This window comes from Lactuca sativa, chromosome 6 (genome assembly GCF_002870075.4).
Source record: "Lactuca sativa cultivar Salinas chromosome 6, Lsat_Salinas_v11, whole genome shotgun sequence".
NCBI classification, from domain to species: Eukaryota; Viridiplantae; Streptophyta; class Magnoliopsida; order Asterales; family Asteraceae; genus Lactuca; species Lactuca sativa.
The window spans coordinates 28,765,017-28,792,630 of record NC_056628.2 but is presented as its reverse complement, the minus strand read 5'-3'; the positions used below and the strand labels follow the sequence as shown (position 1 = coordinate 28,792,630).

Below are 27,614 nucleotides of genomic sequence, written 5' to 3'. Positions count from 1 at the left end.
CTACACTTATCACACCACTTCGCTTCGCCTCCTTTTCCTCCAAACTTTTTCGAATCAGATTTCGAAAATTTGCCCTTCTTAACGGAACCAGATGTTCCCTCAAACTTTCTTTTCTCACCAACCTCAACCTTGTTGGTGGTTCTTCCCTTTATCATGTTCTCCACAGACTTGGCAGCCCAGATAGCTGCCTCTAGAGTAAGTGCCTGACGTACTGGCACCTCATACTCCCATGGAAGTCCCTTCGCATACCGGTCCACCTTTGTCAACTCGTCTGGAACGATACGCAAGGCAAACTCCATCTTATCGGTGAAGTTATTGGTGTATTCATCTACTGACATGCTACCCTTCGTCAATGTCAGAAACTTGTTCTCCAACTCCAACAGATTTTGAGCCGAGCAGAACTTGCGCTTAAACTGCACCAAGAACTCTGCCCATGACAATTGCAGTGGCTCATTAGGGCTTAAGGTCTTCCCTAGAGTGTTCCACCAACGAACAGCTCCACCTCGGAATTGACGCACGGCATAGATAGTTCGCAACTTACCTCTGCAGCCACACGTCATGAAGGCTAGCTCCATTTCGGAGATCCAATCCATAACCCCAATCAGATCCTCCTTTCCATTGAAGGTCGATGGTTTGCAAGTCAAAAAGTCCTTGTACTTGCATCCCATTCCATCATTCCTTCCTTCAGGGTTATCTTGCCTAACTATCGGTGGGTTGGCTGGACCAACAGACCCACTGAAGTTTCCACCTTCCGAGTGCCCTTCATTCAGTTCAGGCTCTTCCACACGAATCGAAAGTTCTTCACGATTTTGTTGAAGCAACCGTCTAGTTTCATCCATCTGACGATCCAACATCGTCTGAATCATCAATTGCACACCAACCATGGTTATTGGCTCAGGTGTTGCTGCTACGACAGGTATTGGCTCAATCATTGGTGGTTGATTCCTGTTTTCGTCAGCATTTCCAACTCCACTTCTTGTTCTCACCATTTTGATCTACACACCGAATAAGGTGAAATTAGATCCTCAATCATGGTAGATAATCAAATCATCCTTATCACTCCGAAACGTTTACATGCTAGTTCTAATAACGTAGACATACGCTTAGAATCCTACACACATAAGGTTTCTAGATCCGGTCGGCAACAGACCATAGATCCGAACAAATAATATCATATATGGCAACATATAACATTTAGCACATAAAGCATTTTAGGCAACTTTCCTAAAATAAACTAGTGCTCGTGTCTAAAACATAACAGACACGCATCTCAAAACTTCACTTAGCATTCTAAGTTTAAGTCTAGAAATCCAACAAATTCCTAGTTCGCTTAAACTAATGCTCTGATACCAACTGTGACATCCCCAAAATATCGGCCAGAAAAGACCGATTTTCATTTATGCTTTTAAATATTTTCAGAGTAAATCCTTTTGATTTGAAAGAGTTGCGGAATTTGTTCCCAAAAACAAAACATGATAAAACATTGTTTACCGAAGCATTTCATAAAAGAAATGTATTTTCATTATAATCAAAACTCGGGGTGTCATGTTCCGATACAGACCAATAAGCATAAACGAATACATTACAAGTCATATAACAAATATAAACATATGCAGACTTGTAAACAAAACAACTTGATGGTTCATCCATCTCATGCCCTTCCGCCACTACCTGTAATACAATTTAAAACTGAGTGGGTCAGGCTTGGGAGCCTGGTGAGCATATAGGGTTTTCAACCCACAATAAATATCATATTTAATTTTCACCAACCAACAATAACCCAATTACCCATTCCCGTTATTCTCACTTTAATGTCCCTAAAACAACTAACATAAGGGACCTAGTCTAAGAATATTTCATCGGGGCGACAACACATGCTTCGGGGGTACCTCAGCAATATAAGTCAAATAAGGCAACCATGAGGGGGATGGAGTACAGCGAATGAACACCCAAGTTCATTAACACCTACAGGTGGCGAACCTGCTAATGTTTCCATAAGACTGTCTAGAATAGCCAGTGGTCGTCATCTAAACTCCGCTAGATGACTCAATCAAACAACAACGAGGCCTCTCATCTGTTTATTACACACCAACTGTCTACCCATGTTCTACCCAACATATTAGTAGATAAAAATATACATTTGTATACATAGTTTAAAGAAAACCTGTATAGCATGCTTTAATCAACACATATATCATATAACAGATGAGGCACACACACACATAACACATATCTCATAAAGAAATAAGCAGATCTATAAGATAGAAGAGAGTGAATACTCATTCACACATAACACAACCAAATATATACACATAGCACATATTTTATATATAATACTTCGTATTATTGTATTAGAAAAAAAATAACTACACACTCACTTGATCAGAAGATGATCGGACAGCACTACGGCTTATAGAAGTAGTATTCCACAGCAGATCTGGAAGATCTTCAACAAAAATCGAACTTCTCGTGGGCAGAGCTTCGACTCGGGAACCGCACTTCTCGGGATCTTCGGGATCTCGGGACTTGCCTCGGGGCTAGAGTATGATACCGGGACTTCGGGATAGCTTCGACACAAAAAACGATGCAAAAGACTAGAGAGAAGAGAAGAAATTGAACAACAAAGAAGGCTGTCTTCGGATCCTTTATGTAGAGGCTGGAGCCTCGGAGTACGCGGGGCGTACTGCGTTACGCGGGGCGTATTGTCCAAAACGTCATTGCTTACGTATCCGAAGTGCTCGAGTGCGAGTGTCGACATCCCTCGGAGTACGCGGGGCGTACTCGAGTACGCGGGGGTTACCTCGGATCAGATCGGTGACTCCTTCGGATAATGCTTCCGAATTTTGAATTAAAAATAAATACAAAATGATTAATAAACTTCGGAAATTCATAACTTCTTCATACGAACTCCGTTTTCGACGTTCTTTATATCCACGCGAAGGTGAGACCACGCTCTACGACTTTCGTTTAGACTTCGTCGGCAAATTTTGACTTTATTTTTATTATTTATTTTTAATAGGCCGGGACAGAAACTTTCGTTATAAATTCATAACTTCTTCGTTTGACGTCCGTTCTCGCCTAACTTTTTATCGTTTCAATACCAACAATGAGATCTTCGATTCTCATTTAGATTGCTTCGGCTAACAACCGCTCGATCTCAAATCGAGTAAAACAGGCTGTATATCGCTAAGCCGGAACTTCGATAAATCATAACTTCCTCATACGAAGTCAGATTTGGGCGTTCTATATATATTCGGAAACCTCGTTTCAACTACTACAACATTAACCAAATATATTAAGTTTATTTTACACTTAAATTTTGACGCTTATTTTTATTTTTAATTAATCAAACCACATAATTAAGCAATTAAGCACAAAACACACAATACTCAAATAATACAATCTTATTATTTCAAAACGGGTTACAAAGGTTAACCTAGACTATTACATTGCTACAAATGGCAAGCCCGAAACACAGGCGTTACAGAGGGTTTCCATGGCTTCCTAGTATGTTTACTTGTTTAGCTCGTATGATATTTGTTGGGTTTTGTGTACTATAACACTCATATGGTGCACATACAACCCTGATAACTTTAGATCTAAGTTTTCTCTAGTTATACATGCAATAAAATTTCCAAAGCATGAAGCCTACAACTAGCATACAACTTTGGTACATAAATCATAAAACTAGTTAGAATAATACCTCTTTATTGTAGCTTGTAGTTTTGGCCTTTCAAGAACTTAGCACCTCAAGTAATGAGTAAATTATTTCTTGAGAAGAAAAAGGAAAAAGGTGAAGCTATTTCCATCAATGTAGACTTTAAGAAAGCATTAGAATCTTTCACTTGGAGGAAGTGGATTACCTAATGTCTTGCATCATAAATAACCTCAATTCTTGTAAATGGTACATCAACTAAGGAATTTAACATACAAACAAGAGTTAGACAAGGTGATCTACTATCATATTTCTTGTTCATAATCGCAATGAAGGCACTTCATCTGATGATAGTAAAAACATGATTTCTTAGTATTTTTCATTACTTAACAACACCTAACCAAGGTTGCATAATTTCATACATTTTCTATGTCAATGATGTTATATTTACCGGGTGATTGGTGCTTTTCAAAATTTCATAATCTTGATAGGATCTTATGTTGTCGTCAATTATCCTCCGCCTTAAAAATGAATTTTACAAAAAACAAAGGTAAATGGAATTGGTGTTGAAATTGCCCTAATCGAATCCACAACTTAAATCCTCAATTGACAAGTAGCATCCTTCCCATTTATCTACATAGGTCTTCCCATGGGTGCCAACATGTTTTTTTTTTCTAAGAACAATGATGTCGATTGTAGAAAAAGTTAAATTTAAACTTTGTGATTGGAAATTCAAGATATTATCATTTGGAGGGAGACTCGGTTTCATAAAATCTTTCCTTGGGAGTCTCCCTTTGTACCATTTCTCTTTATTCAAAGCATCGTTGAAAGTCATAGACAAACTAGGGTTAATGTCATAAAAACCATCAAGTTTTCAGGGTTTTGTCTGTTTTGCCCAAAGTTGAAATTTATGTCCGTTTTTACCCAAACATTTTCGAAAAAATGTTCAGTTTTACCCTTTTACTGGTGATAACAGGTTTTCTAGGTTACCATTATATTAAATTCGCAAAAAACCCTTAAGTTTATAATTTTTTTGCATTTTTACCCTTAAGTTTATAATTTTTTTTACACTTTTACCCTATGTATATTTTTTCATAATATACATATTAATGCAGAAAAATCGTATTTATATACGAAAAAATATTTAATGAAATATTGTATTTATATTTTTTTTTAATGTAATATATATATATATATATATATATATATATATATATATATATTTGTTTGTTTGTTTGTTTGTGTGTGTGTTTTTGCATGGTTATACCATTTAAAAAGATAAATAATATTTTTAGAATTATGAATATGTGTTTTATAGATATAGTTTTTAGAAGTATAAATACATATTTTTACATTTTTATATATTAATATGTATCTATACTTCTAAAAATATATTTATACTTCAAAAAAAAACATATATCAAAATACATATTTACACTTCTAAAAATATGTGTGTGTGTGTGTGTATATATATATATATATATATATATATATATATATATATATATATATATATATATAATCATGTTTATGAATGAACAAGTTTTTTTTATTGATATGTATATTTTTAAATATATAAAAATACATATTTGTAGTTCTAAAAACATATTAATTTGTTTTTTTACATCTTAAATGGTTTATCCAAGAAACACCCCCCCCCCACACACACACTCACATATATATATATATATATATATATATATATATATATATATATATATATATATATATATATACAGAAATAACATTAAAAAATGTAAATACAATATTTAATTAAATTTTTTTCGTATATAAATATGATTTTTCTGCTTGAATACGTATAATATGAAAAAAATACATAGGGTAAAAGTGTAAAAAAAAATATAAACTTAAGGGTAAAAATGTAAAAAAAAAACTGTAAACTTTAGAGTTTTTTTGCGAAGTTAATATAATGATAACCTGTTATCACCGGTAAAAGGATAAAACTGAATATTTTTTGGAAAACATTTTTTTGGAAAATGTTAGGGTAAAAACAAACATAAAATTCAACTTTGGGCAAAATCAACAAAACCCTGAAAACTTAAGGGTTTTCATGACATTAGCCCGACAAACTAGAAGGAATAAGAATGAGCTTTTTATGGGATGTGAATGAAAAGCATACAAAAATAAATTGGATTGCATGGAGCAAAATTATTTCACTAAAAGAGTATGGAGGTCTTGGAGTCTATAGCCTACGAGCTTCAAACCTAGCATTATTTGCAAATAGAGTCCCACGTTGGCAATCTCAGAGTAGTCTCAGGTCGGTCTCGAAATGGTCTGGTCTTTTTGGGGCTGGTCTCAAAACCGTTCGGTCCAATATTTTTTTTGGGACCGGTCCCGATCTTTTTTGGTCCGATTTTGTGGTCGTTTTATGCATCGTTTCGATTCAATTTCAACATTTTTTTTTGGTTTCAGTTTGGAGTTTTACGTTAACAAATATGTGATTAACACCAAATAATAGATTAAGATTTATAAAAATTGATACACTTAAGTTTAATAGAAGAAAAAAAGTTAGATGATTTGTGATTAAAACTTATGTAATTAACACAAAAATGGTATATTTGTAAACTTTGACTAGCGGTTTTTTTAGACCGGTCTTGTGTCGGTTTCGAAATAATTCTGTCTTTTTCGAGACTGGTCTAAGAATGGGCTTGTTTTTTTCAAACCTGTCTCGGGCCAATCTTTTTTCAGTCGAGTCTTATTTTAAACCATTTCATTCTCGATCTTTTCTTTTTCCTGTTTCGAAACTGATCTTTTGTGTAGCTCTACAGTTGCAAAGTGACCGTGGAGGTAAAAAAAAAAAAAAAAGTTCCCTACAATCATTGGGCCAACTCGTGAAATCCTTTCATCTTTCGAACCGAAATCACAAATTCATTCCACTTAAACTTGGAATCTCGGGTCCATATGAAAGTATCACCAACATCAATTTTGATTTTGTGGAGCTTGGTGTGGATTTAAAAAGTCTTGTTCCAGTTAAAACCAGGCTATCGAAATGAAGCTGTTTTTTTGGCATGGACTGAACCAAATGTGGCCCATTAAGATCACTAAGTTTTCTTTTTCTCTAAAACAAAACTTCCTTCTCTCAGTCAAACATAAGGTAAATATTTTTGTATAAAATAATTTATGAAAATTTTATTGTGGCTTTAGGTCATCTGTTTATTTCTAGGGCAACAATATTAAATAAAAATTATGGAATAAACTTGAAAAAAAATGAAAATAAACTGATAAAAAGTTACATGTTTTTCTCTACAATATCCCAAATAATTAACATATTAAATTTTTTTTTTCAACTGGGTAGCTCCAGTTTAAACTACAAAGTACAAATACAGGCCTAAAGCCAAACTCCACTTTCTAAACCGTGGAATCTCCGCTCTCTCTCCGTCATGGCTGTTCAACGGAGATCCGAACTGAATTCATTCTCACTGCTATTACTTCTCGCACAAGTCTGCTTTCTATCTCTCTCCTGTTCTTCTTCACTTGCAATCGCAACTGGGTACGTTGATTTTTCTTTTCTTACACCTTTTTCTGTACGAGCCCTAATCTTCAAATTACTATTTTTGTTGTTATATACATGATCTAAGGACACTCTATAACCTCTAGTGCTTTAATCTTTACTCTCTATGCAACAATTAAATCATGGAATTTCTTCATCTGTGTCGATACATCTCTAATTAGGTCGTCGGATTAGATGACAGTTCCATTATTATATTGTTAATGTTGTTGATGTTCATCTGATTTGAAGATCTGGTTGTGTATAATTTCCATATATTGTATCCTCTTGAATCGGGAGAAAGTTATTCGATAGCTAATCTGAATGGGAAACTGATTGCATTCTCATATCCTTCTGATATGCTTAACGATCTGTTTAATATAGAGCGTTAATATATTTTATAATGTCAATTTCCAATTATTGTAATTAAAATTCTATGTAATTCAATTCCCAATCTCAGTCAATTTTATTGGTAAAGTTCCAGTCACACAGTCATCTTCCTGTTGCTTTTTCTTGCATTTATCTCCCTTAATACTTTTAAACCAAAGTTGCATGTTCTTCAAGGTTTGGTACTCCAACATTATCTTCCTTCTTGTTCAAAAATCTACACCATGATTGTAGAAATTACACATTAATACTCTGTGTATGTGTGTGTAGAAGAACATATACTGTTGATTCATGTAACAAACTTGTAATTTGCTTTTCAGAAAAACCCATAAACATTACAACCCTTTTAAATAATACCTGCTCTAAAATATAACTTTATTAATGTTTGCTTATCTTGATTTACAGGAATGGAGGTGGTTATACCATTAATGGCAGAGTGAAAATCCCTGGTATGTAAATTCCTCATAAAATACAGTTTCCAATTAAAGAAACTTTTATTTATAAATTTTAGTAAAATTTAATTCCACAGGTCTCATGGCAAAAGGCTTTGGTCTACCAGTAAAGGCTAACAATGCCAAAGTCATATTGAATGGTGGTCAACATGTTACCTTTCTAAAGCCCGATGGTTACTTCTCATTGTATCCTTTAAAAATATTTAATTTCACAAAATTATTATAATTATAAATTTATAATAAAATTTATCTTTTATAATTTTATTTATCACTACTGAAATTCCTTAATCATACACTCAAAAGCCATAACGTGCCAGCTGGAACCCACCTCATTGAAGTTGATGCCATCGGTTATCTATTTTCACCAGTTAGTCTTCTCTCTTTTCCCTTTTGAAAATTACCATTTTACCCTTGTGGCTTAATGTTTTACTGATTTGAATTCAGGTGCGTGTAGATGTGAGTGCTAGAAACCCTGGGAAGGTTCAAGCAGCACTCACAGAGACCAGAAGAGGTCTGAATGAGCTGGTTTTTGAGCCACTGAGAGAGGAACATTATTATGAGGTCAGTTTCGTAAATTGCTAAAAAAATATCAACCAACTTTATTTATTTATTTATTTATTTATTTTTAAATGGTAGGTAAGGGAGCCTTTTAATGTAATGTCTATTGTGAAAAGTCCAATGGGTTTGATGATTGGGTTTATGGTTGTGGTGGTGTTCTTGATGCCTAAACTAGTTGAGAACATGGGTAAGTGTATTCCATGTCTAATTTTGTCATTTTACTTATCTTGGAATATTATATTTAATATTGATGTTTTAATTTTAATTGGGGCTAGATCCGGAAGAAATTAGAAAAGCTCAAGAAGAGATGAGAAACCAAGGAGTTCCTTCTATTGCGAATTTGATGCCTGGAAGTGGAAGGAGCAATTAGATCATTTATTCAAATAGATATTTTATTTGTGGGACCCACAAAACAATACGGAAGTACACTGTTATCGTTTATGTAGGATTGTTTTATTAGGGATAAGGTGGTTTTTGTATGTTTAATCATAAATCTTGGATGATTGTTTATATGTTTAATCTTAAGAACTATATGTCATTTTCATGTTTTTTTTTTTTTTTTTTTAAAAAAAGATTTTATAAATTGTTATCTACCAAAGAAAGAAAGTGTTTGGTTAGGATACATGTAACATGTTATTTACGTGTTGTGTTTGTTTTCTTGATTCCATATAGATATCATGTCAACATGCATCTTACATGTTGAAAGCTATAGTATCGTGTTTTGTAATCTAGGACACAACTTTTAGCAACATGTATAATGAGATGTTTTTTTTTTTTTTTTTTTTTTTTTTTTTTTTTTTTTTTTTAATTTTGATTTTGCAACTGTCTAAAAATTGAAATGTTATTAAGTAAAAGTATAGAATTTGTCGTAATTCTTGATTTTTCTTTGTTAAAAAATCTGTGTTTCACAACTAATTTCAATTTTGAAGAATGAACAATGCAAAAGTATTGATATTTTGTCTTTGATCATGGTCATATTTGTATTTTGGGTTTAATATTTATAATACGTAAAGATCTATTTGTGTTTTTACATAATCAAAAGATCAGAATTTTAGATTAAAAAAATTGATTCTTCAAATATATAAAATGTAACTATGTAAAATATGAAAAAAAAAAACAAAAAAAAAAAAACTATTGCTTTGTTTCATTGAGATGTTCAAATGACACTTAACCAAATATTATAGAGGAGAGTTTGGAAGTTGTTACTTGTAAGGATTAATAATAGTCATAGATAATCAATAAATTTGAATTAAATGCTTGTTAAGAAAAAACAAGTATTCCATTTAATCTTAAGCTAATTGAAAAATATGTTACACATACTTTAAAATATAAAATACAGTAATTAAAGAATGACTTAATAATAAAATGCCAAGCATTTAATATGGTAGTTCCATTTTATTTCCGTTACAAGTTCCATAATAAGCATTTTCTTAAAAAAATTAACATGATCCATAAACAAATTAAATAGTATCTCCCAAATTGCACCCCACAACAATATTTTCATACCTACTAATTGATATGTTTATTTTTCATACGTATTTTCCTCTTATCCTTGAAAAAGACACTTTATGGATAGAATAAATTCAATAAAATCCTTATTTTATCATAAAAAATAAATGGTTTAGTTATTGTTGTTGTACCAAAGTTTTAAATCATTTAAAAGAATTGTTGGGTTTATATTAAAAAATTATTAAAATAGGGGATGAGGACATTCTTTTCATAATGTTCAGAAAATGTTAATATAGAATTTAATTTAATTTTTAGATTTGCTTTACGATTTTGAAGTTATAATAATTAAATAATAGTTTCGTTTTTATAACAAGTAAGCGAAAAGAAAATATAAAAGGGCAATTTCAAATTCAGCCCAAAACAGATCTCCATTGTTGTTCACCATCAGGTTGTTAAGCAGTCTCTTCCCTTAGAAGCAAGTTTTAGATTCTCTCTACAGAGACTTGATTGTGTGTGTGTGTGTGTGTGTTTTCTTTCACGAGTTCGATCGATTAAACAAGCGAATTCGTAATTAATCATCGATACCACCAGTTTTCTCATTGTTCTTTCGTAATTGAATTGAAAATTTTGAATTCGTTCGTATAAACCAAGGATTTGGGAGGAAATTATGGATAGCGGCCCTCCGTTCCACAGGGAGGGCTTGCCAACGACGATATCTAAAGCAGAAAAGCAACGTTGGAGATCATCATCGTCATCATCAAAAAGTTCTTCTTCTAGACCTTCAATTCTATTGGCTTTCTTCTCTTGTCTCGCTTGGCTTTACATCGCCGGAAGGTATCCGCTCTGCTTAGTATTGTATGTGATTGATCAATTTACGTTTTGTGGTTTTATAAATCAGTACGATTTTTGTGCAAGTGTATCTGTATGTCTACTTTATGACTGGACTTCCATGTTTTCTGCGATTTGTTGATTGCGATGAACACTGTAACTACAGAATCCTAGGATTTGCTGACATGTTCCGTTTGTTTGGTTCTGAATTTTTAGATGACCGTATTCTTTCCTGAAGGTGTGCTATAACTGTGAGTGCAATCTTACCTTTGTTCACTGAAATTTGAATTTAGGGCTTGCTGATTGGATTCTACTTTCGTAAACGGACTTTTATGCTATCTGTGATTTGATGATTGAGATGAACTGAAACTACATAATTTAATGATTTGTAGACAAGTTCCTTCTGATAGTTTCTCTGATCATCTTATTTTCTGCATATGTGTATGTAATTTTGCTTTTGTCAGCTGAAATCATAATTTAGTGCTTTGATGACTGGTATGAACTTATATAAATTACTTCAGGATAGTTGTTGTAGATGTGTTTTCATTTTCCATCTCTTAAATCAAAGATTACTAATTACATAATAATTAGTAATTGACAATGGATATGAGAAATGTTCATTCTTGATCTTACCAGGTTGTGGCAAGATGCTGAGAACAGAACATTATTGGCTAATCTGCTCATTAAGAATTCTTCCCAGGTTTGTTTTTATAACTTATGACTCTTGATAATTCATCATTAACTCACAAAAATTATTAACAAAATACCCTCTATCCTTCTTTTACTATGTTTGTGTGTTTTTTCAAAAATGGCAGAGACCAAAGGTTCTTACTGTTGAAGACAAGCTAATGGTCCTAGGATGCAAGTAAATTTTTGGTCTTCCTATTTCTTTTTTTGCATTATGCTCTAGAATTAATTTGATGAGTTAAAGTTAAACTATCTTATGGGTACAATCGTCTTTTTCAGGGATTTAGAGAGAAGAATTGTGGAAACTGAGATGGAAATAACACTAGCAAAAAGTCAAGGTTTTCTTAGTAACCAATTGAAGTCATCTTCTAACAAAAAGTTTCTTGCTGTGATTGGCATTTATACTGGATTTGGTAACAAATTAAGAAGAAATTCTTTCAGAGGATCATGGATGCCTGAAGGTCAGTTCATAACAAAATAATATTCTAAATTTCTTTTCTAATGTTACTCTATGTTTAACTTATATATACTAAAAATACAATCTTTATACTATAATAATGAAAAATTAACTTACAAAGCCACTTGAATTTAACAGGTGATTCTTTAAAGAAGCTTGAAGAAAGAGGAATAGTCATACGTTTTATCATTGGCAGAAGGTTTTCCAATTCACTCATGTTTTTATATTCTGATTTTACACTTTTTAACAATGTTAAACTTAATATTTATTATTAAAATTAATATCTTAACAATGAACTTTTTAAAATTTCAGTCCTAATCGTGGTGATAGCTTGGATCGCAACATTGATGAAGAAAATCGCACAACAAAAGATTTCTTGATTCTTGTAAGTTTATAAAAATTTTATTTTAATTATAATTAAGTATTTCATGAAAAATATTTAATTACATAATTTTCAGGATGCTCATGAGGAGGCTGAGGAAGAATCACCTAAAAAAGCAAAGTTTTTCTTCAGTACAGCTGTCCAAAATTGGGATGCTGAGTTTTATGTAAAAGTTGATAACAATATTAACCTTGATCTTGGTAACAAAAATACAATATATATTTAATATTTTCATTCCAAAATGTACATTTTATATAATCATTTTTTTTGGTTTTCAGAGGGTTTAATTGAGCTTCTAGAAAGTCGTCAGGGGCAAGATAGTCTTTACATTGGATGCATGAAATCCGGTGAAGTAGTTTCTGAAGAGTAAGTACCCTTTATTGTTTACTTTAATATAATTAACTTCAATTTTAAAAAATAAAAAATAAAATCTTTTTCTTTTTTCTCAATTCAGAGGAAAGCAATGGTATGAACCTGATTGGTGGAAGTTTGGTGATGCAAAATCGTAAGTAATTTCCTCTTTTTTTTTTTTTTTTTTTTTTAATCATGTAAAATAATAGATCAACAACATACATACATACATGTATGCATACATACATAATATTTTTATAAAAATGTTTATTGGGCAGGTACTTTAGGCATGCAGGTGGCTCACTTTATATTCTATCAAGAAATTTTGCTCAGTATATTAACATTAACAGGTTAGTTATTACTAACTTATTAGTATGATTAAAAAAGTTACATTTATGTTTTAATTCGACTCATAAAAAGAATAATATATATATTTATATTTTTTAAAATTCTTTTAGTGTATCTTTGAAGACATATGCTCATGAAGATACATCAGTTGGTTCATGGATGATGGGTATACAAGCAACATACATAGATGACACCCGTGTGTGTTGTGGCACTTCTCGACAAGGTAAACTCATGTTTAATTTTTATTTTTTTTATAATTTTTTTGCATAGTATTATAGTAAAGTATTTTGGTGGTTCGTTTTTTAACCAGATAAAGTATGCTCTTTGGCTTGATAAAAGGAGGGAGGGTTATGAAGAATATTGCTTAAATCGGTATGTCTTTTTAGGATTTTTGTCATATAGTTAGATGTAGAGAAAAGGTTTAGCTAATCATTTTTGGATGTAGGTTTTGACTACATATTTTTAGAAAAAAAGTTGTTCCTTTTTTAATATGGTAAAACTTTTTATAACTTTCTTGATGGTTTTAGTGCATTGAAATCATGATTCATGAGCTTATTCAATATTCATCATCTCTCTAAAAATTCATTCACTTTCTTATTATGATGTCTCTTTGGATAAAGTTATACATAAAGTCTATATCTTTTCTAAACCGAATAAACGCCTGATATGAGAGGAGTTGGGAGGAAAAAGCAAGGACAAATACGTAAACAGTTAGTGTCTTAATACATTAATTTAGTTTTTTTTTTTTTGGCTTAATCTATTAAGTAATTCTATTCGGATTAAGTAAAAAAGAAACAATCATATATAATATATAACTGATTAGGATCATTGAATAAAAAAGAAATAGCCACAAAGCTTTGCTTTGATGCGCATATAAATACACATGTATGAAACTAGATTAGATGAATATATAATTAATCATACACGTTCCAACTTATCTGCAAGCTGGAACGTGTATGTTAGGTATATGTACAAATACAATGGAGAAAGGAGCAACCATGATCGGACTTCCAAGCTTTACTTGTATCGGATCTAGAGATGGAATAATCCCCGTTGTTGAATTTACAGATAATTCTTTTCCATTTAGAAGTATTGTGTTACTGTTTAATTTCCCATTTTTTGCTGTTAGATGATACTCCTCTCTTCTAAACAACTCTCCTTTGGGATTCCGTGAGGATTTTGTCTCTTGTGTTGGTTTTAAATCTGGTGTTGACGCCATTATAATTGTCACGTTTTCAATTGAAACGCCAACTTTAGCTTTTATAGATCCGTCAAGATTGATCAATAACAAAGTCAACCCATCCTGCTAAATATTATATGGATACATAAATAATCAAATACTAGTAATACAATGTGAAAGTAAAAAGGTAACAATATAATAAAGTGAAAAAGAAGAATCCACTTAAAGACTACTCTTATATTACCATGTTGCTTTGATTTACTTTAAAGGGAAATTTTCATAAAAACCACATTAGTTTGGTTTTTTTCGGTTTAATCACCGAAACAATTTTTTCTATTTTAACCATTAAAAAATTTCTTTTATTTTCAAAAGAAATAAAAAACACTTCTTAAAACTTTGAATTCTATAAAAACCATGAGAGTTTGAATATAGTTTGATTTAACCGCTTCAAAAAAAATTTATTTTCAACTTAACCATTGATAGTTTGAACTTTTTTAACAAAAGCATCATTAACCAAACAAAATAATTTCCTGTTTGTTGTTTGCAACTCGCTAAAGGAAAAAAAAAATTGTGGATTGGTTTTTTTGAAAAAAGAAACAACAAACAAACAAACTTTCAATTGTTAAACTATAAAAAAGTTCGATGGTTAAATAAAAAGAATAATCAAACTATTGTAGTTTTTATAGAATTTGACCAACTTTAAATATCAATATAATTTAGGGTAAACTACAAAAGAGACGTTTTAGCTTTATTTTTTATGGATTTATCCGAAAAGGAAGTACATGCTTACCGAATGTTTAGCGCAATGAGCATAAGAGCGTATCTTCTTTATGCCATTAAAACTTGCCGAAAGAACACGTCTCCCCATAAGTCGATGCCAAAGCAGTGCACTATAGTAATCAGGATTTGGCACAAATGTCGCAGTATTAAGAAGTCCATAATTTCCTCCTATTAATGTCTGTCTACAATAAGTTTTTGTATCATATAAAGATGCCATTCCCATTTGATCCAAATACCAAAAGCTAAACACGAAAGCATTCGACACTCGATTACGACCACTATTATAAGCACCTCCTGCCTCACCTACCCAAGCAACCGTTTCACTTCCCGATTCCTTCAAAATATTTTGAACATCTTTAAATGATTGTGATCCTCCATCTAGATACCACGGGTTTAGTATTTTCTTAATCAAGTGAGTATCAACTCCTGATAGACATAATTGTATTAATTATATTCATCAATATATAACTTAAAGTATATAGATTGTAATTTATGATCATGTATAATAATACCTGGTCCAAGATTATAGATGTGTTGGGTGAGAACTTGAAGTGAATTGTTTGATTTCGCTACATATTCGGTGAACCAATTTTCATCAAAGAATCCTCCTGGTCCAAGAACTATCGGTTTAATTGCAAAATTCTTGTACATTTTTTGCACTAAATTTTGGAGAGATATCGTATCCGATGCGTATTGATCCGCTTTGATACTTGCTCCAATTGCATTAAACCCGCTTAATTCATTTCCTATTCGTACATAATTATTAAAAAGTAAGAGTAAATTATACACTTTGGATAGTCCATGTTGACTTTTTGGATGTGTCAGGTTTTGAAACCTGAAGATTCATATATTTTACAACATCTCAACCACTAGTTTCCATTAGAAGACAAAAGAAATATATATAAATGATACAACTTTTATCTATATGATTGTTCTTACCAAGTTCCCAACCATGAATAGTGAAACCTTTATCGATGGTGTATTTCATGAGGGCTTCTGCATTTGTCGAGTTCCATGGTCCTATGACATCCATGTTTGTATTTCTATGACTTAATGCATTCAGCCCGAATATAACCTTCGCTCTTTGAAAATTAAGAGAAACAAAAAATCAAAACCCTGTTACAAAAAATGTCAATATGGTAATGGAAAATACAGAAATATGAAGTTACGATGGTTTAATTAAAAAAAATGTTGTTACCCTGATTTTTGAAAGAAATGGTTGAGTTCATCCCATCTTGACATGGGTAAGCAACCTTGGGTGTAGCCAAGAAATTCACTAGTGTTTATGGTGAATTGGGAACATGGTTTTTGGTCGCCTTGAGTTTGATACATAACCTTGTTTTGAAGAGTGCCTCCCAATCGAAGTTTCAAAGGAGAAAATGCTACAAAAGACCAAATTATCCCATGTCAGATAAAGTTATTTATCTGATATAGATTGTGTTCGACGGACCATCTGAAAAGTTAATTAGTAGTTGATAAGCTAATATTAAATTAATAGTGTTTAGTAAAAACTAGCTAATAAACTAGATAAGAAATATACTGACATAAAATAATATGTTTGGAAAACTTATGGAATGATATATTTGAAAAAATTTGTGGAAAAAAAAAACTTTATGAGCTTATCTATAAGATATCTCAAACAACTTTTTAAAAAACGATTTGAAATATTTTATTGAGTAGTTTTCTAAAAAACCGATTTGAGATATGTTATTGTATCAATAAGATATTTCAAATAGTTTATTAAAAAAAACTATCTTATAAATTAAAGCAAATAAAGAACTTTATTGCAATAAGCTCAAAATTTAAGTTAGTTTATGTACAAACAAATCCATAAAATTTAATTAAAGCGTTAGTTAACTTTGGCCTTTTCGTTAACCTTTAAAAAGCATTTCACGTACATGGACATGTATTTTGCATTATAAATAGATTCAATCTGTTCATTTTCTTGTACTCACCTTTGATTGCATTAAGCAGGATTTTGTTGTTAAGATCCTGCCAAGAAGTTTAAAAACCAAATAAGATTGTAATCAATATACAAAAACTGTATCTAAAGATTGTATTATTATGAACGAAATATTAAAGTCCTTTGCAAATAACACGAATAAAAAAAAAATAGATGATTATGTTCTCATGTTTTTGAACCATTGGTGGATGAAAGATTTTAAATTACTATCCTAACAAAAGTTTATAAGTGATATGCTAAAATAAATATTTTCTTACTTTAGATTTTATTCCTCTATTAAATTAAAGGATTGTAACCTTAGATTAGTATAATAATTTATTTGTAACAAATAATAATTAAATGACATTTGGGTAATTAAAATAGAATAGAAGTTAAAGTCAATGTTCATGTTTCTGAATTTAAATTCTGTTTTCTTTCTTTTTTTTATTTAATAAAAGGAATACTTAAATACTTAAATAACAGTCGACACCTTTAGGAATGAGTGGACCATGTAAGTGCGCCACTAGTTAACACCTTTAGATTTTTGGTATTTGTCATCCTTGACTGTTAGATACTGCCATTTTAATGGCAACCAAAATATTATCATATTTTTAACATCTTCTTACATATCTAAATGAAAACAATTAATTCATCAATCACATATTTATTATTTATATTTAATATTAATATAAATTATTTGTTTTCGTTTATATTTAAGCAAACAATATGAATGTTCAAATTAGAAGATCATATGGATAAATAAAAATTATTTGATAGTTACTGATTAAATCAGATTTGATCGAGTTAAGGTTCAATTGACTAGACTCAGTATCAAATAAATATTAATATTTTTAATATAATATAATGATTATAAAAAAAATATTATTTACCCTCACTATGTGATATTAATTAGAATGTTGGATTTTTGTTTTTGAAGGTTACTGTGTGTCTGTGTCTAGGAAAAAATCAAAGAAACAACGACTTGAATTTTCTAAGTCAACTCTAATGTCAAACAAAAGGTTACATTGAGTTTTTTCTATTGGTGGCAGACATAGAATTGTGGATAATTGGTCTATTAGTTAATATAGTCCATGATAACTCCAATAGATACTTTTCTAGAAAAGAAAAAGATGGAAAAAAATCATTCCTAAATTTGTACTTAATAATAAAAAAGGTATAATTCTCACAATTAACTTGTTACTACTTGCTATATATAGTTATTTAATTGGTAAGAACATAGTCAAAATGTTATTTAAATTCTGAGTTCGAATTTTTTGTTTATTACTGCCCAATAAATACTCAATGGAATATCTCAATATATCTCCCCACTTGGTACTATCCAATGAATAGTTAACGAAAGATGACAAATAATTTACGTCATATATATAATCTTCTTTCATCATGTAAACTGTAAAGGGATTACATGTTTAAAAAATCAATGATGAAAGTATTTTATTTGATAATATAATAGTATAAAACAATACCCATAAACTAAAGAGCAATGAAAAGTGAAAAAGGAAACAAAAAAATTACTAACCAAATTGAGAAGAGAAGAGTCTCCCCAACTACAAGTTCCATAATCGCATTTTTGAGGTGGCCACCAATCCAAAGTTGCACAGACGAAGTCTTCATCGATGTAAGCAACGGATGTTGTTCCATTTACATACACGTTCCCCATAGCGACTCCTATCTTTTCTGAGAATAAACTCGTTTTGATCATTAATATCATCATCACCACACACAACCCAAATATGCCGATAAGTAGACCCATCTCAGTTGCAAACCACTTTGGTTTGAGCTCATCGTTTCGCAACTTGATGATCATCTAAATATCTAATGCTCTAAAAGTTGGCAGAGAGAGAGAGAGAGAGAGAGAGAGAGAGAGAGAGAGGACAAGAGACTTTGTAAAGACTTTGTAAAGCTATTGTTTCTTGGGCCACTCGTCATATTGTATACAAGGTTTATATAGAAAATCCTATAGCTTTGAATGAATCGAATAGATTATCCAAGATTTTAGATAGAGCTATTCACTAAAATCTAAAGTCTAAAATGATCATAAATGGTAAGAGTGTGACATTTATTTGGCATATAACAAATGACCATTAAATTAAAATCGTGAGCCATACGTCCTAGTTAACTTTTTTTGAACGTACATGCGAGGTTGAATCGGTGCATTCGCGAGTTAATTTTTTTTCTTACATAAAATGAACTCACATGCAAATATTTGCTTAGGACTACATATTGAATCATTGGTCATCCACATGTAACCGGTTTAGCATACAATACTAAGAGCATCCATAATAAAAAAAAACTTTTTAATGAAAAAAACTTAAATGAAAAAGTTCTTTGTGATCTTATGAAAGGTGTTTAATTTGATTATCTATGTTTTATCTTGTAAAGTTGTATAATTATTATTTGTTAGAAAATATATAAGTCTCACGACGTCATTGAAAAAAATCAAGAGAAGAGCTTGCTAATTAGCAAGCTTCTTAAAAACCTCTAGTTTGAAAAAGCTTCTCCGATAGCCTTTTCAACTTTTTTTTTTGACTTTTTATTGTCAATGCTCTAAATAAATTACATGTATGGCTATGTATATTTATACACTTAATTAAGGTGTTGGATTTCTACCATATGGACCACACTACTTATAATAATACTAGGCGAATACCCGCGCGTTGCGCAGAATACAACAATATATTTGAAATTTTTGCAAATATATATTTTTTAAATATATCAATGACATTGTTATTAGCTTTTATATAATAAGCCTTATAATAAGTTGGTATAAACATTGTTTGTTTTGAATTATATGATAATGTAGATATATTTTAAAATTGTATAATCCTAAGTGTCTTAATGACATCTAACTGCAGTTTACTTATGAATAAAATTAAATATAATATATGATTTAATGATATTTATAGTTATGATTAATTAATTTTAAAAAGTTTATTTGCTTAAGATTTTAATTTTTATCATTGTAATTATTTAAAACATCAAACATTGTTTTAGCTTTTAAAGACAACAATATAATTTTTGTATATAATTTTACTTTTAACTATTATTGTTGTAAGTTATTTCAAATAACGTATTTCGAAACTCTTAATTATTTTAATTTGGTTTTAGAAATTAAATGTTTTTAAAATTTATTTGGTGAATATTATTAGTTTCTATGATTATAGTTATTTAAAACAAAAAACATTGTTTTTATTTTTAAAGAAAATATTATAGTTTTTTTATATAATATTACTTTTAACTATTCTTATTGTAAGTTATTTTTAAGCTATTTATTTGAAAATTGTTAAAGATTATAAAAACAATTTAATGTTTTTTTATTATTTATTTATTTTGTTAATTTAGGATTACAATTTTGGTTTGACACTATAATTTATAATCTTTAACTATTTATAAAATAGTCTCTCGATTTTTTTTTCAAGTTTAACTGAAATTTTGATTTAAGTTAATTGTTTAATATTATATTGAAATTAATAATTTAACTATTTTGCATCAACTCATAAATTATACAAATGTTTTTACTTTAAAATGATAATTGCTCACATACAACATCATATTTAAACTAATAAGTTAAGTACAATATGTTAAAAATTTAAAGTCATAATTTTATAAATAGAAATATAATATGAAATTTTAATATTGTAGTTTAGTCAATCGTTTGAATGACCTCTACCCGAGAGTTACAAATGAATATAATTAAATATAATATATGGTTTAATGTTATTTATAGTTGTTGTTATTGTTAATTAATTTCTTAAAATTTATTTGCTTAATGTTTTTATTTCTATCATTATAATTTTTTAAAAATCAAACATTGTTTTTTTATTTTAAAGATAAAAATATAATCATTTATATAGAGTTATTTTTAAATGTTGTTATTGTAAGTTATTTTAAGCTACTTATTTGAAAATTTTTAACAATTATAAAAATATCTTTAGGAAATATTTTAGTTAAATTGAGATTTCAATTTAGTTTTTGCATTTATCACTATAATTAATCATTTTTAGCTATTTACAAAATATTTTTTGGTTTTTTAAGTGGAACTGAAATTTATATTTAAGTTGATATTGTAATGTTATATTTAAATTAACAATTTAAGTATTTTGTCCAAACTGTTCAAAAACTGTAGTTTTAAACTGATAATGGTTTACATACAACAATATTTTAAATCTAATAAATTGTGTATAATATATTAAAAGTTAAAGACATAACTTTATAAGTAGAAGTAAAGATATTATTTTAAAATTGAAATTTAGTTTATTTATGATTACACATTAGGTTTGATATTTATTAACCAGCTTATAATCATTATTAGAAAGACATTATAATTTATCACTTTTAACTATTTACAAAATATTTTTTGGGTTGTTTAAGTTAAACTAAAATTTATATTTAATTTGACCATGTAATGTTATATTTAAATTAATAATTTATGTATTTTATACAAATTGTTCCAAAATTGTATCTTTAAAATGATAATGGTTTATATCCAATACTATATGAAAACTAATATATTAAGTATAATATGTTAGTTAAAAAAACATAACTTTATAAGTAGAAGTAAAGATATTATTTTAATATTGAAATTTGGTTTATATATAATTACATTTTAGGTTTGATATTTATGTAACCTTATTAACCAACTTATAATTATTATTAGAAAGAAATTGAAAAGTCATGGGAGTTTAAAATGAATGTGGTGAAAGGAAAAATGCATGGGAGTTTCAAATGAATGTGGTGAAAGGAAAAATGATTCATTTATAATATATTATGATATGATATGATATGATTACGATATGATTATGATTATGATTATGATATGATATGATATGATGATATGAAGATATGATATGATGATGTGTTGAACTTATAGAGTGTGTGATTTTCTTGGAATGAGATTATTTGATTAATTATTTTGAAGGTGAAAGGGTGTGGGGGTTTCAAATGCATGAGGTGTTGACAAATTTTTATAGGGGTTTCAAATGCATGAGATTCAAGAAAAAATCTAGTTTTATAAGTATGTATGATTCATGTCGATCTATATGTTTGCGGTTTATGAAATGATGCATACATTTCGAACAATTAAGAAATCTACTAACGAACGTATCAGTAAATGTTTTACTTTCCTATACCTATTCCCTCTTTTAAAGATAGATTTTTTTTACTCACCATTCTATTTTTATCTCACATACCACTATCCACTCTAGGTTTAACTATTTTCAATGAGGTTAGCAAATAAAACTTTATCACAGATTCTCTATAAATGTCCACGTGTATAGACTTTGGAATTTCATTTATAATTTTTTTTTTGTTTATTCACCACTATTTGTCCTTTTACTTTTAGTCAAATGGCAAAAAATACCCCTTTCATTATAGTCATGTTTTTTCTTTTTCTGTTTTGACTAATGCTATAAGTATCATTTTCTTTTCCAAACTGCGGTGGGGTGGAGGGGGGGGGGGGGGGGTTTCGGCCTAGGTGGCACTAGAGGTGTGGTCTATACCGCGTCCACTCCCATCAGTCTAAGATATTATAAAGTGATGTGTAGTTAATAAGACCATTTGGAGGTTCCACTATTTCAGTGGAATCGAATAATTCCAACCAATAACCCAGTGATTCCAACGATGAATCATTAACCAGACATGTATATGTTTATTACCCCTATATAAGTCCACCGTGATCACAAGAGGACTATGGCAATGTGTTTAATTAGGTGTTGAAAAATGGATATTATTATATGTATATGGATCTCACGTGACTTTATTTATCTGAAAATTATTTGTGTGCATGGTTTACCATAAAGTGTCCGATCATCTATACTAGTTGCCTAGCAACATGTTTGACACTATTATTAGAGTCAGTTATGCAGCTCTATTAGACGACATGACAGACTCCCTCCATCCCAGATTAAATGTTCATATATTTTTTTTGTTCTAAAATTATAGTTTACTTCTAAAAATAAATATCATTTTTACCAATATACCCTTCTTTATTAGTTAAACTATCATTAAATTAAATGCAACTACCATGAAATTAAATACAACAAAAGGTTTCAATTGTTTTTTTATTTAATAAAGTTAGTAGTAATTAATGTTTCCTTAATCTGAGTGTTTTTTGTCTTTAGATAATAAATTTGACACGGAAGGAGTATTAAATTGTGATTTATAATTTTAATGTAATTTCAATGGCGGTTTTGTTTGGTGTTCCGATGTGACACCGACAATACCTACTTTTCCTGTAGGTATTAGAAAATTTTCCGATTTCTTTTTTCTTTTTACCTATTTTTCCTGCACTGGCAACACCTTCAACCTCGGTAACACATAATTATGTATTTTTGCGTTTGCCACTGTGTAATTTTGTCTTGCAAATTTCTCATGATGTCCAACACATACATGTTTTGTTTTGTCTTGCAAATGGGGGTGAGATACTGTTACCGGTGGGTGGGAGCATTTTCCGCATTCGTATGCTCAAAATAATCGAGCTTTAAGTTTTCATTTCAAGTCTAAGTGTATAACATATTAGGTTGATTAACTTGGTGGTGAAAAAAATTGCATGTAGCACTTGGTTAAGGTCTTTGGATGAATCTCGAGCTTTGTGTAGCACATTACAATGCATGATGGTATCTCACATCATTTGTGTTTCATATATGATTGAAAACAAAATCACAATACTAAATATTCTATTTAAAACCTTGGATTCATTGTATTGGAAAGAAAAGAGTGGTATTATCTTTTTATACAATTTACTTAACTAAATTTTAATTTAACACATGAAGAGGTTCAATAGGAAAATAATCATTAAGATAAGTAAGCAACCGAGTATATTGAATATAAATTATTCGTTGACTTGAATGAGGTCTATGAAGTATGAACTAGATGAGAAGTGGAATTCATCCATAGCTTAGTCTCTAATGCGTCGCTTGATTGGGGATTTATTATTAGTTTTTTTTGTTATTATTATTTTTTAAGATCACTTGTGTTTTGTTATATAGTATTAGTCAATGGTTACGGTTCTAAGACATATAATGACTGTTTCTCAAGGCTTAATTTATTGGTTGGTATAGTTGGATATCATGGAATGTGTCCTCTCTCTTGTGTTACATATATTTCAAATAAAATTATAAAAATGATCCATACGATTTGTATTGTTTTAGAAAATACATTTCTAACCTTGAAAAAATAGGATAAACATTTTGACTATATTTTATTTAGTATTTGGTCCCTTGAAAAACTGAAAAAACTAATATCGGTTTCATATGTTTATTTTTCATTTTTTAAAGTTATTATTGATAAATATAAAAATAGGGCCCACATACTCTCTCTCTCTCTCTCTCTCTCTCTCTATACAAAATCGACGTGAATCTCAATCTCCTCCTACCTAGAGTTGGCAAAAATCAACCCAACCAGAACCCGACCCAAAATTAATAGGTTGGGTTGAGCTTTTCAACCCATTTAGGATAAATGAGTCAACCCATTTAATTAAATAGGATGTGTTGCGTAAATGTTATCAACCCGTTTTCAACTCATCAACTCATTTAACTTTAATATATATTTAATTAATAATTATTTAAATATTACCATTTATTAATCTAAGTATTAATTTATAAGTTACAATGTCGTATTATTATTTATATTTTAAAAAATGCAATCCTAATTGTTATCTTTTTTTCTTTGTGCCAACAACACTAGTCATTCTTCAAAATCATTTCACAATTACATGTTTTTAATGTTATTTGAATAATCTTTTTTATATTTATGAATTAGGATTGTGCTTTTATTGTACTTTGGAAGTTTATTTAAGTTTTAAACTAATTTAAGTGGTGTAATATTTAGTTAATTTATTTATTTTTTTATTTTAAATGGGTTAACCCAGGTTTAACTCATTTATTTAATAGGTTGGGTTGAGAATTACATAAACAAATCAACTCGATGACAACCTATTTATCTAAAAAGTTTGGTTGTGTTGGAAATATCTACCCATTTAAATAAAAATGTTGGCTTGAATTGAAATCAGATTTCAACTCAATTAATAAATGGGTTGAACCCGAACTCAACCCAGGTCGACTCATTGTCAGCTCTACTCCTACCCTCGATCTCGTTGTTTACTTAGGGTTAAAATCAATTTGACTCATTTCAGTTAGGGTTGATTTTTTATAAGATAACTAAGAGATCTAAAGAGGGCAAAACCGTCAACCAGACGGAGTCCTGTGATTCAGTATTATGAAACGCATCAACCTCCCTTCTTCCTCGCTCAAATACCTTTGATACATAAACACTTTCGAAAACTCATCTTCCACCACCCTATCAACATTTTGCACAAAAACCTCTAACTCCGCCTCCTCCCTGTTCCACCCCATAACTCCGCCGTGTTTTTCTCTCCCTGCTCAACTAATATTAAACTCAATTTAATTATAATAATAATAATAATAATAATAATAATAATAATAATAAAAAGAATAACGAGACTCATAAATAAACTTTATAAAAAGAGCTTCCCTGTTGTGAAAAGAAGTGAGCTTTTTCATTTGTTACAAAAAACTTAGTGAACGGAATTCCTTATTGTGAAGCTCTTAAATAAACGAAAAGGAAATTTGGTGGATTCAAAAGAAAAGGATATTGTATCCTAGTGGCATGAATGTCATTCAACTAAATTTTAAAATAACACATGAGGAGGAGGAGGAAGTTCAAATTAAGATAAATAAGCAACTGCGAATATTGAAGATAAATTAATTGTCGACTAGGATGAGGTCTATGAACTAGATGAGAAAAAAAATCCGAAGCTTAGAGTGTAATGCGTTGCTTGATTGGGGGATTTAATATATTTATTATTATCTTTTGTGTTATTTGATTTTTATTTGATTATTTTTTAAGATCACTTGTGTTTAGTATTATATTATACTAGTATTAGTGAAAGGTTATGGTTCTACTACATAAATAACAATGTTTGTTTCTCTCTCAAGGCTTTATTTAATTGGTTGGTGTATGTAGTTGTATATCATGGAATGTCTCACAATTTAAGTATTTTGTCCAAACTGTTCAAAAACTGTAGTTTTAAACTGATAATGGTTTACATACAACAATATTTTAAATCTAATAAATTGTGTATAATATATTAAAAGTTAAAGACATAACTTTATAAGTAGAAGTAAAGATATTATTTTAAAATTGAAATTTAGTTTATTTATGATTACACATTAGGTTTGATATTTATTAACCAGCTTATAATCATTATTAGAAAGACATTATAATTTATCACTTTTAACTATTTACAAAATATTTTTTGGGTTGTTTAAGTTAAACTAAAATTTATATTTAATTTGACCATGTAATGTTATATTTAAATTAATAATTTATGTATTTTATACAAATTGTTCCAAAATTGTATCTTTAAAATGATAATGGTTTATATCCAATACTATATGAAAACTAATATATTAAGTATAATATGTTAGTTAAAAAAACATAACTTTATAAGTAGAAGTAAAGATATTATTTTAATATTGAAATTTGGTTTATATATAATTACATTTTAGGTTTGATATTTATGTAACCTTATTAACCAACTTATAATTATTATTAGAAAGAAATTGAAAAGTCATGGGAGTTTAAAATGAATGTGGTGAAAGGAAAAATGCATGGGAGTTTCAAATGAATGTGGTGAAAGGAAAAATGATTCATTTATAATATATTATGATATGATATGATATGATTACGATATGATTATGATTATGATTATGATATGATATGATATGATGATATGAAGATATGATATGATGATGTGTTGAACTTATAGAGTGTGTGATTTTCTTGGAATGAGATTATTTGATTAATTATTTTGAAGGTGAAAGGGTGTGGGGGTTTCAAATGCATGAGGTGTTGACAAATTTTTATAGGGGTTTCAAATGCATGAGATTCAAGAAAAAATCTAGTTTTATAAGTATGTATGATTCATGTCGATCTATATGTTTGCGGTTTATGAAATGATGCATACATTTCGAACAATTAAGAAATCTACTAACGAACGTATCAGTAAATGTTTTACTTTCCTATACCTATTCCCTCTTTTAAAGATAGATTTTTTTTACTCACCATTCTATTTTTATCTCACATACCACTATCCACTCTAGGTTTAACTATTTTCAATGAGGTTAGCAAATAAAACTTTATCACAGATTCTCTATAAATGTCCACGTGTATAGACTTTGGAATTTCATTTATAATTTTTTTTTTGTTTATTCACCACTATTTGTCCTTTTACTTTTAGTCAAATGGCAAAAAATACCCCTTTCATTATAGTCATGTTTTTTCTTTTTCTGTTTTGACTAATGCTATAAGTATCATTTTCTTTTCCAAACTGCGGTGGGGTGGAGGGGGGGGGGGGTTTCGGCCTAGGTGGCACTAGAGGTGTGGTCTATACCGCGTCCACTCCCATCAGTCTAAGATATTATAAAGTGATGTGTAGTTAATAAGACCATTTGGAGGTTCCACTATTTCAGTGGAATCGAATAATTCCAACCAATAACCCAGTGATTCCAACGATGAATCATTAACCAGACATGTATATGTTTATTACCCCTATATAAGTCCACCGTGATCACAAGAGGACTATGGCAATGTGTTTAATTAGGTGTTGAAAAA

At 29.7% G+C, this 27,614-nt stretch overlaps 3 protein-coding genes across 4 annotated transcripts; 2 read left to right on the top strand and 1 right to left on the bottom strand.

The window, feature by feature from the left end:
• The first annotated feature begins 7,007 nt into the window (after positions 1-7,007).
• Positions 7,008-9,104, top strand: LOC111895215 (ER membrane protein complex subunit 7 homolog). Its single transcript, XM_023891317.3, has 7 exons — positions 7,008-7,166; positions 7,956-7,999; positions 8,080-8,188; positions 8,306-8,369; positions 8,447-8,563; positions 8,639-8,747; positions 8,836-9,104. The coding sequence occupies exons 1-7, from the start codon at positions 7,057-7,059 to the stop codon at positions 8,928-8,930; spliced, it is 648 nt and encodes a 215-aa protein (XP_023747085.1). The 5' UTR covers positions 7,008-7,056; the 3' UTR covers positions 8,931-9,104.
• Positions 9,105-10,410: 1,306 nt separating this feature from the next.
• Positions 10,411-13,624, top strand: LOC111895157 (hydroxyproline O-galactosyltransferase HPGT3). The gene is made up of 12 exons (XM_023891255.3): positions 10,411-10,843; positions 11,474-11,537; positions 11,653-11,702; positions 11,804-11,985; positions 12,120-12,180; positions 12,294-12,366; positions 12,440-12,563; positions 12,642-12,729; positions 12,818-12,868; positions 12,993-13,064; positions 13,173-13,285; positions 13,373-13,624. Exons 1-12 carry the CDS (start codon positions 10,677-10,679, stop codon positions 13,393-13,395), a joined length of 1,068 nt encoding a protein of 355 aa, XP_023747023.1. The 5' UTR covers positions 10,411-10,676; the 3' UTR covers positions 13,396-13,624.
• A 243-nt stretch (positions 13,625-13,867) lies between these two features.
• Positions 13,868-18,917, bottom strand: LOC111895156 (heparanase-like protein 3). Of its 2 annotated transcripts, none has more exons than XM_023891252.3 (7): positions 18,502-18,917; positions 16,978-17,014; positions 16,221-16,404; positions 15,962-16,104; positions 15,535-15,768; positions 15,033-15,448; positions 13,868-14,368 (listed from the first exon to the last, which is right to left on the bottom strand). In XM_023891252.3, exons 1-7 carry the CDS (start codon positions 18,787-18,789, stop codon positions 13,997-13,999), a joined length of 1,674 nt encoding a protein of 557 aa, XP_023747020.1. In that variant the 5' UTR covers positions 18,790-18,917; the 3' UTR covers positions 13,868-13,996. The 2 variants fall into 2 exon arrangements, with proteins under 2 accessions (XP_023747020.1, XP_023747021.1); XM_023891253.3 differs by having other exon boundaries at positions 13,868-14,365; positions 18,502-18,916.
• Positions 18,918-27,614: the final 8,697 nt, after the last annotated feature.

Bases quoted from the DNA above. Each gene is read 5' to 3' on its own strand.
- LOC111895215 (XM_023891317.3), top strand. From the start codon at position 7,057: ATGGCTGTTCAACGGAGATCCGAACTGAATTCATTCTCACTGCTATTA. The intron at 8,189-8,305 runs GTATCCTTTAAA...TACACTCAAAAG, and splicing joins CCCGATGGTTACTTCTCATT to CCATAACGTGCCAGCTGGAA. The intron at 8,370-8,446 runs GTTAGTCTTCTC...ATTTGAATTCAG, and splicing joins TCGGTTATCTATTTTCACCA to GTGCGTGTAGATGTGAGTGC.
- LOC111895157 (XM_023891255.3), top strand. From the start codon at position 10,677: ATGGATAGCGGCCCTCCGTTCCACAGGGAGGGCTTGCCAACGACGATA. The intron at 11,986-12,119 runs GTCAGTTCATAA...TGAATTTAACAG, and splicing joins AGGATCATGGATGCCTGAAG to GTGATTCTTTAAAGAAGCTT. The intron at 12,869-12,992 runs GTAAGTAATTTC...TTTATTGGGCAG, and splicing joins AAGTTTGGTGATGCAAAATC to GTACTTTAGGCATGCAGGTG.
- LOC111895156 (XM_023891252.3), bottom strand. From the start codon at position 18,789: ATGATCATCAAGTTGCGAAACGATGAGCTCAAACCAAAGTGGTTTGCA. The intron at 16,405-16,977 runs GTGAGTACAAGA...GGTCTTTTGTAG, and splicing joins CCTGCTTAATGCAATCAAAG to CATTTTCTCCTTTGAAACTT. The intron at 16,105-16,220 runs GTAACAACATTT...TAATTTTCAAAG, and splicing joins CATTTCTTTCAAAAATCAGG to AGCGAAGGTTATATTCGGGC.